At 38.2% G+C, this 16055-nt stretch overlaps 2 protein-coding genes across 2 annotated transcripts in view; one reads left to right on the top strand and one right to left on the bottom strand.

The window, feature by feature from the left end:
* The window catches only part of c4 (complement component 4), a 25301-nt gene extending 12516 nt beyond the window's left edge, over positions 1-12785 (top strand). The window contains exons 22-41 of the mRNA XM_034310914.2: positions 91-142; positions 231-314; positions 1406-1609; positions 2251-2326; positions 2445-2601; positions 2691-2795; positions 4114-4282; positions 4392-4579; positions 5534-5689; positions 5793-5852; positions 5952-6042; positions 6694-6868; positions 7695-7782; positions 7869-7943; positions 9589-9691; positions 9785-9874; positions 10649-10741; positions 10828-10911; positions 11035-11176; positions 12139-12785. Of these exons, the coding sequence (XP_034166805.2) occupies positions 91-142; positions 231-314; positions 1406-1609; positions 2251-2326; positions 2445-2601; positions 2691-2795; positions 4114-4282; positions 4392-4579; positions 5534-5689; positions 5793-5852; positions 5952-6042; positions 6694-6868; positions 7695-7782; positions 7869-7943; positions 9589-9691; positions 9785-9874; positions 10649-10741; positions 10828-10911; positions 11035-11176; positions 12139-12280 (2334 nt within the window). The 3' untranslated portion in view covers positions 12281-12785. The remainder of the gene's footprint in view (positions 1-90; positions 143-230; positions 315-1405; positions 1610-2250; positions 2327-2444; positions 2602-2690; positions 2796-4113; positions 4283-4391; positions 4580-5533; positions 5690-5792; positions 5853-5951; positions 6043-6693; positions 6869-7694; positions 7783-7868; positions 7944-9588; positions 9692-9784; positions 9875-10648; positions 10742-10827; positions 10912-11034; positions 11177-12138) is intronic.
* The window catches only part of trim3a (tripartite motif containing 3a), a 32591-nt gene continuing 28886 nt past the window's right edge, over positions 12351-16055 (bottom strand). Inside the window, exon 14 of the mRNA XM_026934824.3 lies at positions 12351-16055. Coding sequence (XP_026790625.3) covers positions 15903-16055 — 153 coding nt within the window. The 3' untranslated portion in view covers positions 12351-15902.

Here is a 16055-nt window from a genome sequence, read left to right as displayed (position 1 = left end):
CACTCAATCTCTATGAATCAGATGAACGAGGTTCAATATACATTTCATCTTCAGAACTCCGTTAATAGTGGCTTTGATTTCTGTTTACAGGGAGAGGGTGAGCTCGTCTCCACAGAAAAGGAATATAACATCGACGCAAGGAGTAAGACAGTAATACTGCACATCACTGATACACTGTGTTACACAAAGCTATGTGAAGGGTGTATTAATAAATTGCTCATTGTTTTCAGCTGAGAATAAACTGGAATTTGACATTCCAGCCCCTGAGGATGAGGTCCCAGGCCAGGAATCAACCACACACATGAGTTTTAAAGGTACGACCATGCATTAAAAAAAAAAAGGCCTACAGGGGTGTCTACTGCTAACCAGCCTTGAGGGAGAGAGAGAGAGCATGCAGACCTACCAAGACAGACAGACAGACAGACAGATGAACATGCAGACAGGCAGACAGACAAACAGATTAAGAGATAGAGAAATAGATATCTATATAATAGATAGACAGATAGATATCTATCTATCTACTTGTCAGACAAGTATATGGACAGATGAATAGATTAATGCACAGACAGACAGACAGACAAACAACCACAGAGAGACAGAGATAAATGGATGGACAGATAGATGGACAGATAGTCAGACAGAAAAGCAGAGAAAAAGATGGACAGATATAGAGGTAGAGAGACAGATAAATAGCTGAAAAGGTGAAAAGTTAGATGGAAAGGTAGAAAAAGCAATAAAGAGAAAGATACATATATACGTAGGTGGGTCATAAATATAGACAGACAGAAGGCCAGACAGAGAAACTGATTGATATATTAATAGCTACATGTACAGACAGGTAGACAAACAGATAGACAGACAGAGGGGTAGATATAATAATATATTATCAGATAGACAAGAGAAACATACAGACAGAGACATATACAGACCCTTTTTACAGACAGAAAAGTGGACAGACTGACAGGCAGACAAACAGGTAGACAGACAGAGAGACAGAAAGATGATGAGATAAATGGATAGACAGGTAGATGGACAGACATATGGAAAGATAGAGAGACAGACAGGCACAGTCACAGAGACAGACAGACAGACAAATATGTGGAGAGAATGATAAAAAGATAAATTGCTTGATTGGTAGACTGAGGGACAGATACATAGAGCCAGAGAGGTGGACAGACAGACATGCAGACAGATAGATGGACAGATAGAGTGGATTGTTGATCAGACAGATACAAGGAGAGATTGATGGACAGAGCTGGATAAACAGAGAGCTAGATAGACATATAGATAGACAGAGAGAATATACAATAAATAAGCATAAGATAAAAAAAGGTTGAAATGATATCATCAGTGTTGGGAAGCTCTCTGTGTATGTGTGTGTGTGTGTGTGTGTGTTCTGTTCCAGGTGGTGTGATGGGAGAATCAGTGGATAACTGTCTAAACCTGGATGGAGTGAACGAGTTGATCAAGCTGCCTACCGGCTGTGCAGAACAGACCATGGTGAAGATGTCTCCTGCCATTCATGCCATGAACTATTTGGACGCCACCAACCAGTGGCTCTCCCTGAAAGCTGAGCGCCGAGAGGAGGCTCAAACCATGATCCAAGCTGGTGTGTGTCCGATCCTCCATTTCAGTGAACCAGTTCAATAAATCTTTAGAGCTATTTGTGATGTTGTCACAGTGTTTGTGTAATGCAATGACTCTATCTGTATCTGCCCCTATACATACTGGAAAATACTGAAAAATCTCCAGGGATAGAACTTGCAGCAGTGTGAGAGTTCTGACTCAGACAGTTCCTCAACCTCAACTACATCACTCTAGTTTATAACTGGAGTGATGCATGGGATATGCATGGGACTTTTTTTTATTCCTGCTAGCTAGTTATTATTTTAGTTTGTATCTTGTGGAGATATTTTCTAAACAATTTAGTTGGTACTAATTCCCAAAATATAAATAAACTAGTAGCCTAATTTAAACTGCCACAACCCTGACCAGGCTGTTACTAAGGATGTAAGGATATCAATGCACTAGCTTACACTCACATGAAAGTAGAAACTTGTGCTCGCGAGACTTCTTTGTTGCGTCTCAGTGTCAGATCCCAGTCCTGATGCACACCTCTAATCTCAACCAGATATGAACCTTTCCGGTTTCTGGAAAGCTTTAAAAAAAATGAATCTGTATCATCTGTTCTATCTGTTCATCATCTGTATTAATAACAAATGAACAAATAAACGCCTGTGTATACGACAGGTTACACCCGGGTCCTCACGTACAAGAAGGACGATGGATCCTACGGGGCTTTTCTGAAAACACCCAGCAGCATTTGGTGATTTTTTATTTTTTTTTATGTAATTACTAGGGTACAAATGGACTCACTTTTACATTACATTACATGGCATTGTGTTCTTTATGTGGAATTGATTTTTCTCTGATTGGCCCTCCAGGCTCACTGCCTTCATTGCTAAGGAGCTTTCAAGATCAAGGGACATTATTGATGTTACAGATTCATACATTGAGGAGGCCATATCCTATCTGATATCCAAACAGAAAGCTGATGGAGCATGGGACGACCCAAATCCTCTCTATGACAGAGGAATGAAGGTACAAGCAGCTCACAGGATGAAACCCATCACAAACCAACACTTTATTCTTTATTCTATACAAAGAGCTTTTAATATCTGTGTTCTCAGGGTGGAGTTGGACAATCTGAGGATGACGTGCCCTTGACTGCATATGTCCTCATAACCTTGAATCATGCTATGCCTGTGTATGAACTGGGGACGGACACAGAACTGGTAACACATGGAGAAATTACATTTCCTGTTCATCTACTGTTGATCATTAAATGATGAAAGAAAGTGTTTTTTTTTTTAAAGCACTGCTTATATTTGCCTGCATTCATGATTTTATTTGAATTTTTTAATTAATCCTTTCAATGAAAAAACTCCGCTTCTTTCACTGGCTTCTTGCTATAGACATCCAAAGTAAAAATGCAATAGACTTACAAAAAATTATAAAGTATACATAATGTGTCAAAAAGCATCAGTATCCAGCCAAAAGTGTACTCAATTGAAAGTCAAAAGCTGCTACTTTTAAGTGTACTAAAGTATTAAAATGTTAAAAAAGAAAGTAGGTTTTTTGTCTTATGAAATCTACCAGAAAATAAAATATCATGTAAATAACTAGGTTATGTACAGTACATTAGCTAGAACTTGACTTGTTGCTCAGCAAATGTATGTTACTGGTATCAGTGCTGGTCTAACCTAGCATTAGCAATGAAAACAGTCTAACTTCAATATAAGCAGTTAACATTAGTAACTTAGCAAATCTTACCTCAACATGCTTTTTCAAATTAGATGGAGTTCATGCCTTCTAGGAAGGCAGAAGTAGACGCCTCTTTTTATATAACTCTTTACTTACTCCAACATACTGAAACATTTTCCTGAGGTAGGGCCAGAGGCGCTCATCCTCACGGTCAACACTGCAGCCTGGTGGCTTTATCCATCTTCAAATGCACATGGATGGCTATAGTGCTAACGATATTGTGTAGCACTACTGAGAAGGCCACTAAAGAAGATGAGGCAGTAAAGATTGTAAGAATGAATGAATGAATGATATAAAGATCCCAGTACTCTAGACTACCTTTTTTCTTTAAAAGGGGAACTTTCACTTTCGACTATTTTCTGATGCCTGAAAATAATACCAGGGCTTTGAAAAAGGCTCAAGACTTTCCCCACAAAGCCACTACAGCCTCCCCAACAGGGCTTTTAGACAGATCGTATTCGTAGTTCCTGACCTATTGGATAAGGGTGTCTGCTAAATGCTGTAATTTTTTTTTTTTTTTGTCTAGGAAAATGTATCGCAAATAGAAACAAGTAGGCCTCCTGTGGTCTCTTCTTTCTGTAAGAAAAAAACAAAACTAAACTGACACGCTAGTTAGTAAACAGCACTCCCATTAGCTCTATGCTATCTCTTTAGCTCTCTGCTCCCATCTGTGCGAGAGTAAAAATATCCCGCACTTTTAACCGTTTTGCTGGTTCCTGATCACAAGACATTTGTTTGAATCTGTAAGAATCGCTTCATTCATTTCTCTCTCTTTCTCTCGGTTTTCAGAGAGTGGCTATTGAGAAGGCGAGGTCTTATCTCCTTGAACATTTAGATGCACAACAAAACCCCTACGCTGTTGCCATTACAGCGTACGCTCTGTCTCTGAATAATCCTCAAAGCCCAGATGCCATGCGAGCTCACAGGAAGCTGATGGACTTGGCCACGTGCAATAACAGTTACGGTTCACTATAGCGTCTCTCTCTCTCTGATTTTGCATTCGTATCAAATCCATATAAGTTAAATTATCCCTGAATTAAATTTGCACTCTTTATACTGTCTCTCAGAGCGCTGCTTCTGGGACGTCGGAGGGAAAGTAGGGGGCTTGGATAAGAAAGCAGATGCCATTTCGGTGGAAGCCACAGCATACGGTTTGCTACAGGCCGTGACCATGCAGGACAAACGCAAATCTCTACCAATCGCCACCTGGCTCACTGAACAGCGCAAATATGGAGGAGGATTCCAGTCTACACAGGTGCTCTATATATCTCCTTCCTTAAAGAAGAAATCAAATGTCACACTAATCTGCCAAGCTTATACCCTAAAAGAAAGCTCAGATTGCTTGTGCGCCACATCTATAAAAACAATACAGCAAATTGTATTAAAGAAAAAAAATCAGACTGCATGGTGGTCATAAAAAGTGTTTACAGTGAACAGGATCATGATTATTACAGGTCAGTTCAGAATTCCACATTGTCATTGTTGTTGTTTCGGCTTCTCCCGTTAGGGGTCGCCACAGCGGCTCACTGGTCCGCATATTTGATTTGGCACAGTTTTTATGTCGGATGCCCTTCCTGACGCAACCCTCCCCAGTTGTATCTGGGCTTAGGACTGGCACTGGGAGTGCGCTGCCATGTGCTGCCCCAGTGGCTGGGGTTGGGGTTGGGTCCCTGGCCAGGAATCAAACCTGGGCCATGGCAGTGAGAGTGCTGAGGCCTAACCACTAGTCCTCCAGGGACCCCAATTCAGAATTCCACATTATAAAGTTTTATTCTTAAAGTATTTTTAAAGTATCTTGTCTAATAAAAAATGCTAGTTATCATAATTTTGTTTAATCATCCATACTGTTTGTTATTTTGGTGGTATTTCATGAATAATTATGTAGGTTTCAGCTGTGGCACCAGTATTTACTTGAGTTTGAATCACTTCTGAACCAGATCAGTGTCAGATATTAAAAAGAAAAGTTGGTCCTGCACCAGGTTAGGGCCAGATGTAACAATATTATCTGTTATCCTGTACTGGTTTTAAACCCGTTTTGGTAAAACACATCAGTTCCGGTACTGGGTCGGCTCTGCGGATCCGTCCCGGATGCAGAGCTGCATTTGGCCCTAATCCAGTGCAGTGTAGATTTGTGATTTGTTCTTGGGTACTAATGTCTCAGTGAATAATCTTAATCAGTTTACTCATTTCCGAGTTCTCTGCTTTTCAGGATACAGTCATTGCCCTTGAGGCTCTGTCCAAGTTTAGCATACAGAACAACGACGTGGAAGACCTGGACCTGAGAGTGGAAATGTGCGTGAACGACAAGCGCAAGGAGAATCTGCATTTAAACAAGCAAACTGCACTAACTCAAACAGCAATCGAAGTCAGAGAAACATCCATTTAGTCTGTTTAATTTATCATTATGTACTTAATTTCTGTATCAATATGCAACATGTAAGTCAAAGTTATTTGTTATGTTTTCGTAGGTCAAAGAATTGGGCAAAGTAGCCGTGACTGTAAGGGGACGAGGAAAAGGAACGTTATCGGTAATGCCTCTTTTTAAAGCCTCTATATACAGTATGTTTGTTCTTGATGGAATATCTCTCAGGCTGCTGTTTTCTTTTTTACCCCTTGCACTTTTATAGATTGTGCAGACATATAGATCTCTGAAAAAGGAGGAGTCGTTCTGTGACCACTTCGATCTCACTGTTAAAGTGGAAGGGGAACTCGCGATCTGTAAGTACTCTCCATTTTAGCAACTACAGGCCTTCCTAAAGTCTTTCCTCAAGTCAACTCGGAGCACTTTTTAAGCCCTTGAACCTTACTTGTATGTAGGCTGCAGACAGGAAATGAAGTTATTTTGTCACAGAACCAAGCAATGTTTAAGGGACAAGTGACATCAGCCTTACTCAAACTTTACCCAGCACTAAGCAAGGGATAAAATTATGGCAATTATAGAAAGGGTTAAAATTATGGCAAAATGGATCTAGATTTTCAGAATTTATCTATACTTTGATACTGCATATCATGTGACCAGCTTTATCCTCATTAGCTCAAGTAAGAATTCAGTTACCATTGGTTCCTGGAGCTTTGTTGCTCTCACTGTTGTGGCCAGGGATCGATTCCTGGCCAGGGAACCAACCCCAGCCACTGGGGTTACACAAGACACTGCACTCCCAGTGCCAGTCCCAAGCCCAGATAAACTGGGGAGGATTGTGTCAGGAAGGGCATCTGGTGTAAAAACTGTGCCAAATCAAATATGTGGACTAATGATCTGCCGTGGAGACCCCTAATGGGAGCAGCCAGTTACTATTCAGTTTGAACTCAGCAGGTCTGAGTTAGTTTATAAAGTCTGTCCAGATTCTAAACCCTCTGCTTCTTCTACAGTATCTGATGAAGATGAAGAGGGGAAGTTGGACGATTACTATAACTATGACGATGATGAGGCGAGAGAGGAACCCATGAGCAGACAGGACTGGTTTGATCTGCGCACCCGGAGGAAGAGACAAGTTCCAGAGGAACCAAAGAAAGAAAACACACTCTTTTATACAGTGTGTGTGAGGTACGCAACGGTTTCAAGGCCAATAACACACTTTTTCAATGGGATTCATAATCATCATCTTTTCAGTGGAAGCTTATATTCATGAATATTATGGGGAACATTTTGGCTAATAAATATAAAAATAAATAAATAAATAAATCTATCAGAGATTGGCCACAAAAGTTGCACTGAACTGAATTTTTGGTTAGTGTGGCATTGTTGGAAAACCTGTCAGAGGTCGCTGTTGCTGAATTCTGGCCAAAATGATGAAAATCAATTTTTTTTTTTTGGAAAAATAACTTTTGCCTATAACATACTTTAACCTATGACATTTCTTATGTGAATTTTTTTATAGCATATAACATACCTGTATCCCAGGGGCATGGTGGCTTAGTGGTTAGCACTGTTGCTTCACACCTCTAGGGTTGTGGGATTGAATCCTGCTTCCAACTTGTGTGCATGGAGTTTGCATGTTCTCCCTGTGCTTTGGGGATTTCCTCTGGGTACTCCGGTTTCCTCCCCCAGTCCAAAGACAGGCACTGAGTGGCATTGCCAAATTGCCTATAGTGTGTGCAATGGGTTGGCGCTCCATCCAGAGTGTCCTTGCCTTGTGCCCTGAGTTCCCTGGGACAGGCTTCAGGCTCCCCTGTGACTCTGTGTTGGATAAGCGGTACAGAGAATGGATGGATACCTGTATCTCTTTACCCATAACACGTTCTTATATAAAATGTCAAAATGCCACTATGTGATGGGTTTTACCAGCTTGTCACACATATGGCACAGATTTGATTTCTTTGCCAAAATGGTTTAAATATTAAGTGTTGTTTTCCACACACTGACATTATAGCAAGAAAAAGGGAAATTCCACTGGTATGGTCTTGGTGGACATCTCACTCCTGACTGGACTCGCACCAAATATCCAAGACCTGGAAGATGTACGTTAATCATTACAGTTCTTTTTCAATACTCGTGTACATCATCCAGTACTGGTTTTTAACTTGTGTTTCTGTTTTCTCTGAAGAATGTGAAGGGCACCGAGAAATACATCGACCATTATGATGTTCACCACAACAAAGTATTTCTTTACTTTAATGAGGTAACATTGTCATTTATATAGTGCTATCCTTTACTCCCTCATACAAATGAACTGAAACTGCTATAAACATTACATCATATGTCACAGCTGGATGTGTCAGTTTAGAAGAGACAGTGACAGTTGTAGTGAAAATTGCAGTTGTGAAAATGAGAACGGGGAGTCGGATATACACCATATATGAAGGAACAAGTGGTGCTGTAGCTTGGAAATAAAGAATTATATACTATTAAGTATAAAAGTTCTGGGTGAGAAACTGAAATAGATCAACACTTCTGTTTTTATTTATTTATTTATTTTATTCATTTCATCTATAAAACATACAAACTGTTCGTTTAGTGGTGCTAAATAACAAGGCTTAAATATTAAAGGTTTCAATATTCCAGAAACTGAGGGTTTTTTTTTTTCTTCTCAAACATTTGCCTCCAGCATTGACATGCTCTAGTTAATTTATTTAAATGTGCCTCATTAAAGTGTGGAATGATTGAAAACAGTTAGTCGTCAACAGTTAATTTGTTAAGTCTTATTTAAGGCATGAAAATTTCAAACAAATGTTGCTGAAAAGTTAACAGTCTGCAGTGTTTTATGTAAGTACTCACGCCCTTGAACTTTTGTAATTCCACATTTTGTAATGTTACAACTTGGAAATGAATTTAACTTAATAGGGATTTCGTGTCTCTGACTGTTTCCCTTCTGACTCGGTCACTGACTTTTGGTGGATGAGCTTCTCTTGGCAGAGTCTCATGTTTGTGCCAAATTCTTTCCATTTTTTTAAATAATGGATTTAATGAAGCTCTGCAGGATGTACAAAGTTTGGGTTATTATTTATAACCAAATGCTAACTGGTAGTTTTCCAGAAAATTGTCTTGGACTTGTTTTGATAACTTCTTGTGTTTTAATGATATTTGTTTAGGTATGTTCTGTGGGCCTTTCCATGAGCAGGTGGATTTATATTGAGATAATGTGACACTTTAATTACACACAAGTCGACTCCATTGAACTAAATTAGTGATGGCAACTGCATTCACCAGAACTAATTTAGGGGTTTCACAGCAACCTAATTTTACAATTTTATTTTTTTATACAATTTTGTAAATCATTTTGCAAGCGTATTCCTCTCACTTACATATTATGGGTTATTTGTGTACATTCATGACATAAAACCCCATTAATTCCATTTACATTTACGGTTTCCAGGTTGTAACACCACAAAATGTGGAAAAGTAGAATAGTATGTGAATCAGGAAATCAGCTCTCATAAGACCGAAACCTGAAAATATTAACAATTTACAGATGTAGAAAAGGGGGTTTAGGTACTTCTGAACTGGAAGGAGAAGATCAGGGGGAAAAAAATCAACAACAACGAAAACAACATGGTTTAGGCTGACATTCCAATAAGGACAGTCCTCATTAAGAAAATCAAGAAAAAAAAAAAAAAAAAAACAGACACAAACTCACATTAGATGTCATAATTTCAGACAAAGGGTGTGCAAAATTTTGCACCCAGCTGTACTGACTAAGAGTAAATAACTGGCTTGTATTTGAAACAACTCCAAACCTGGTATATTTTATTTCCAAATAGGGTTCTGTTTGTCCAAATTGAGGGTAATATGCCACAGAAACTCAGACTTACGGTTCTTCTGCACAGATCACTGATGAGGAGATGTGTGTTCGGTTCCGTACAGAGCAGATCATTCCTGTAGGGCTCGTCCAGCCTGCAGCGGCCGTCATCTATGACTACTACAATCCAGGTCAGTGAAGATTACAGCACCTCTGCTGTGTGTGCTGACTCTGCTGTCGGACAACAGTAAATGTTCACTGATGCGTCTGTGTTGGTTTTACAGATAGAAAGTGTTCTGTGTTCTATACGGCGCCGAAGGACAGTCCCTTGCTCGCCAAACTGTGTGAAGCAGATGTATGCACATGTGCTGAGGGTGAGTGTGACAGCACTGCTACACATCACGGCCTTGTGTGTTTTACACCAAGCCGTCAGACAGCATGGAGTCAGTTTTTAGAGTTAGTTATTTTGTTGGTTTTGTCAGCATAATTTCTGAAAATATGATATTGTTCGATAGTCATTGCAAATCTAAATTTATTATACAAATTACAGGTTTGCATTAATGTACTCACTTGCCTTTGAGCTAATACATTTATTGTTTCTATAGTAATGGCTAATTTACAGGAATTAGTGTTATTAATTAAGGACAAAAACATGCATTTAATATTTATGGAAGAAGACCTAAATCAGTTTGAGTGCTTTAAGGTAAAGCTGTTTCTTTAAATTTTTAGGACAGAGGAGTTTACGCTTGTCAGTTATGCAACATGCTGTTGTTTTTTTTTGTCTTATTAACTTTAAAAGAGAGAGAAAAAAAAAAGACAAGCTGGAAAGGGAATGACAGTTTATAGCTTCTACAAGAAAAGGGTTAACAAGAATTAACTTATACATCATGTATGGTCCATAACATTAAATGTAACTATAAATGGATAAAAAGTATGTGTTACTCTTTAAGAAATCTTTAAAAAAAAGCTACTATTGGTATAAAAGGTGGTATAAAAGGAACAAAATGCTTGCTGTTGTAGGAATAATCAACTCTGCTTCATCACACCACCTCGTCTTTGATTATTTTCCTATAACAGCATGCCAGCAAGCATTTTATTCCTTAATAAAGCTGTATTAGTCTGACAGCCGTCTGCGTGGTTCACTGTAGGTGGCTGTCCACGGCTGAAAGTCACCTTTAGTAAGAACATGGAGGAGAAAACAAGGTCTTTTTATGCCTGCTATTCACCCACTGTTGATTATAGTAAGTCATGTCTTTTATTTTCATATGTCATTAAACATGAAATGCTTTACACGTAATAAATAAACAAAACAATGCATTTCCAACAGTTTATACTGTCAAGATCCTCAGCTCCAGCACTGATGGTGTGTTTACAGCTTATTCCACATCAATTACTAAAGTCCTTCAGACAGGTGAGTCTGCATTAAACCTAATGCTCAAGTCAGAATTCAGAGCTCATTTTGCACTGGTTTATGACTGATTACAATAAATCTGCTTGTTTTAACAAAAAAAAAAAAAAAAAAAAAAAAAAAAAGGTAAGGACTCGGCTATCGAGAAAGGTGCAGTGCGGGAAGTGCTCCATCGTTTAACATGTGATGAGTTTGAGCTGAAAGTTGATGCAGATTATCTGATCATGGGGCAGGACGACACCATGTTTGTGGGAAACGCTGAGAAACGGTAAGATCTAGTTTATTTAATGGAATAGTTTATTGAAAAATCTAATGTGCAATAAGTTACCCCCATATGTACAGTATTTAATCAGCTGAGACATGTTTGCTGTGTGGTTTTTTTTTTCCTCCAGTTTTGTACCGAAGCCACAAGGATAATGTAACTGACAAGTAACGTGTGTCTCTCATAAAAAAAAAAAATCAGTTCCCTAAACACATAAATACTAACGGTGTAACAACGTGGCGTATGCTATTGTTCGATAAATCTGTGTATTGCACTTGCCAAAAACAGTTTACACTCAAGTCTCAATCAGTGAACAGTCAATAACATTACACTGATATTATAGACGTAAAGTTAAAACTCTAATGACGTTAGAAATGATTTAGAATCACACTATCCAGTGTCACCTAGACAAGGAGGGGTTCCCTTTTGAGTCTAGTTCCTCTCGACATTTCTTCATGTCCTCTCAGGGAGTTTTTCCTTGCCACTGTTGCCTCTGGCTTGTTAATTAGGGATCTAAATCCATCCAGACTTCTGGAAAACTACTTTGTGACAATGTCCATTGTTAAAAGCATTATATAAGCTATTCAATACAAAATACCGCTTATATCACATGAGGTGATATTTAAACTTAATCAAGCCTCATCTTTTATCTTCTGTTTTTTTAAGAAAACACACATGCTGTTTTTCATGATTTAATATGCTTGCATACTAGCGTGTTAGCTCTGGTGGAAAAAATGGCTATGTTCAGCACCAAATCTTTAAAGTCTGGAGTTTGGGAACTCTTTGGGTTCCTGGTGAATTACAACGCTAACGTCCATGTTCATTCATTCATCTTCACTAACAGTACTAAACTCACCCCTTAATTTTGATGTTGAGGATGTTCTACATGCATGCAGCTTGGTGTCAGAAATCCTGAGATCTGAGAATTACTGAATCCAGCTGTGTTAATGAACCATATGTTTTTTCAGCTTTAGGTACATACTGAATAATATGATGTGGATCGAGGAGATGCCACCACCAACGAAGTGCAGGGCGACCAAGAGCAAGAAGGCTTGTCAGCTTCTTGAAAAATTCATACAGTTGCATTCTCTAAACCAGTGCTCACTGTAGTGGACATGAGTCATGCACGACGGGAAGACAACAACTCAACACAGAAAGCATTTGTAACACGACACATAGCTCAGTAAATTGTGTGCTTTTATTTTCAGTGCATATGACCAAGAAAAAATAGGGTTTGTGGAACAGCACGGTTAGAATTGCAGCAGAAGTTTAATCTTAAATGCTCTTCTAATGAACGACCGTGTTGCAGATAAGCAAGACCCTTGCTTCTCTTAAAAAGGTAATCATGAGACTACAGCTTCTGGAATGAACAGGAATGAAATGTTAGTTCTTTCAGTCATGTGTCTTTATAACCTAACAATCATTGTGCTTTTAACATAATGATGTTTGGCTCACTTATGATTTTAAATTTACCCATCCTGCTTTGACTAATGCATAAATGTCATATGTCTTGTCTTTTGGCATTAATCAGTAGCACTGAGGGTAGAATATATCTGAGAAATCTGAGATTTTACTGCAATATAAAGTATCACAAATAAAGAAATCCAAAAACTCATCGCCTTGTTCATGTATTGAGTTAATTATGTGCCAAAAGTTTTAAACAAAACTACACTTGCAAGCAACATATTTAATATCACAATACAAATAATTATTATGTAATTAATACTACTACTCACTCCATGTTCTTACTAAAGATTCTTTTGGAATTTTATTTCGGCTTTATACTCGGCATATGTTTCACGTGTGAGTCTTAAAAGGCAAATCACAGGTTTATATTATACGTTATCACTTCTTTAGTAACAGCTACTTCAGAGGGATTTGGATAGAGGACGATCTACATGATCTCAAAAAGTCTTATAATAAATGGATTGAAAAAAAAAAAAAGCTGTTATTTAAAAAATTGTCACTGTTGGCAAGTTTTCTGTGAGGAGACATTTATGTAATGGTAATTTATGGAAGAAGTCTCCAGTGTCAGCACTTTTGTAACAATCAGTAAATTTTACACCACAGGAGAGTCTTCAGAATAGAGGACTTTGCACTTTCTCAGCTGTTCAAGAGAAAGATAAAAAGGAGAGGCTGGTGAGGGAATGATTGTTTATAGCTGCTTAGAACTTGCGTCAGACATCTTCAAACCTTTTCCTCATGAGCTCCGCTTCCCAGGTATTTTAAGGCCAATAAAACCCCTTGTCAAATTATTGCCTATTATTCACTGGGCAATAAAACTAAATAAATGAAAATTACAGTCTCATAATACAGAAGAAGGGAGTGTAAATGCTTTGAACAGTAAGAAACGTAGCAGTACATTTCTGATATAATCCGTGTACAAATCACATTGCTGTTTAACGTCCCTCCTGACACCGTGAATGGCTTCGCTGCAGGAGAGCAAAGCAAACAAACAGCATTTTAAATCACTGTCCGATTATAATCACAATCAAAATCAGGCCTATTTGTGAAGTGTTAAATTTTACACTTTGTTGTAGGTCTATTTTTGTAATTGTTTTTTTTTTTTTTTTTTTTTAACCTTGGTCAAAATTTTCAGACTCTTTTCTTTTTCGGCCAAAAGCCAAAAGTGATTTTTTTTTTTTTTATCTATTTTTGATAGATTAATCTATTTTCTTTAATATTTCAGTGGCATCCCTAACAAATACAGTAAGCTGATGTTATATATTTATTTAATGATACTTAAGACAGACACACATTGATAGATTTGAACTAAAAAAAATCCCTATTTACTGTGACAGAAAGCGAGAGTGATACATCTTTCACGCAAAGAGCTCAAAACACCTGCGCAACTGTCAGTCATTCCAGATTCACATGTCGCTTGGCTCATCTGTCGTTTTCACTAGGGGAAAAAAAACAACTGCTCTTTTGGCATATTTCTGTGTTCTGTTGTTAAAATGTGAAGCCCATACGCAAAATGTGTAAATGTTGGCAGGTCTGTAAACGGTCTCTCACACACACACACACACCTGCCTCCCCCCGCAAGTCATTCCGTGCCCCACAGTTTGAATACCTCTGATGTTAAGTGATAACAGGAACTGACTTGTTTCACAGATGCTCAACAACATTATATGTAACTGTAAAGAGATCAAACGTATGATGTATCATTCATTTTCACACACTTTAATTAACAGAAAATCGTAATCATTGGCAAACTGCTGTGGTATAAAATCAAAGATTAAAGTAGGATGGAGCATGTTGTTACAGGAAAATAATCAACTTCAGGGTAGCATCAGTTCCCATTGCTGATTATTATTCCTGTAACAGAATGCTCTGTTGTCTATTAATCCTTACGTAATGTCTACAATCACAACATGAGCTTAACAAGCGAGTCAAAGTCCTTGTATACACTAGATCGCCAAAAAAAGCATGAGTCTGATTCTGAAAAAAAAAAAGGAAAAAGGGGTATTTATTTAAGTATGATATTGCATATGTATACATGTAAGTATTTATTTCTTTATTAAAGAGATTTTATATATTTATTTATTATCAGTTGAATTTGTAAAATGTATGTTTTGATTGTGGTGATGGTATTTTGAGTGTCGATTTTGTAATTTTGTTACTTTTGGCACAAAATCAACCCATAAGCCCCCTGGCTCCAGACAAGGAAATGCATCTTCCATGGCTTTTCCTTTTCAACTGGTACTAAAATTGCAAGGATTAAATGTTTAAAAATTATGCAGAGCTTACAATGTGGGAATGGTGGATTCCGGGATTTTACGATTTGCTACTAAACTTTAGAAGCAAAAGTATGAACACCTCTAATAGTCTTGTTCTCTTGGCACAAACTGACTTTCTTTCTCTTTTTTTTTGTCTCGAGGATGTGCACCATTCATGTTTGGCAATATGTTTGCTTCCTACACTGAAGCAGTTCATGCAGTAGCATCTACTGTATGTCAAGGCATTTACAGAAAAAAAAAATTACAGAAATGATAAAAAATAACCTGTAAATCATAACACTGTATACAAAATAAAATAAATTAAAATTTCCTTCACTACGTCTAGAGTTGTGCTGTTGTGCTGGGTGATATGGCCGACACCCCTGTCAGATATACGCAGAGATCTTTAAGGCAGATGAACGTTAGAACTATAAGCTGCGTGTCCTCTACCTGTACATTAAGAGCTGAAACACTGGCATTTGAAGCTTTATCCTACTGAAGCACTGTGGCTTTGCAGAAGCAATGAATGCACGCGATATGATTCAAGTGCATTAACGTACACAACGAGTCAATGCACAGACAGTTAGTCTGATAGAAAATGGCTTGTTTTCACAGTACGTTTTTCAGACAGCTTGTTGATAATTAAGGAATTTCATGCCACTGAAAACGTCATAATTACGTGGTTTGATCATCGTAAACCAACATGTTGATAAAGTGTAAAAGCTGAAGAGTAGCTGCCTTCACAAACACTGCTCAGAGTGCTGTGATTGTTATTACTCTCATATGTTGGTGACGCTGTCTAGTTTTTGGATTTAATTAATAATTCACAATCAATTCAAATCAGTGCAATAGCTATGAGGGATAAACATCAGACCCTGCTGAACTTCAATTTGACTCGAGTCAAGGTCGTTTCAGGGGAAGGGGCCTTTGTGGTGTGCAAAGAAAAAAAAAACCAAAAAAAAAAAACATTACACATGTACAATACTTTTGCTGGATGATCCTTGATGGGATTCCTACTGCAAATAGCGGTAGACTTTAAAGCAGTGGTTCCCCGAGTCTGCCACGGCCACGTGCCCTTCGGAGGTGAGAGCCAGACCCTGAGGGCCGTACAGCGGGTCTGCTGAAGTGTTGATGTACGACAGGAACGAGCCCGAGCTGTCAAACAC

Source organism: Pangasianodon hypophthalmus, chromosome 14, assembly GCF_027358585.1.
Source record: "Pangasianodon hypophthalmus isolate fPanHyp1 chromosome 14, fPanHyp1.pri, whole genome shotgun sequence".
Classification (NCBI taxonomy): Eukaryota; Metazoa; Chordata; class Actinopteri; order Siluriformes; family Pangasiidae; genus Pangasianodon; species Pangasianodon hypophthalmus.
The sequence above is the reverse complement of the archived record's forward strand: the minus strand, read 5'-3'. Positions and strand labels throughout refer to the sequence as shown.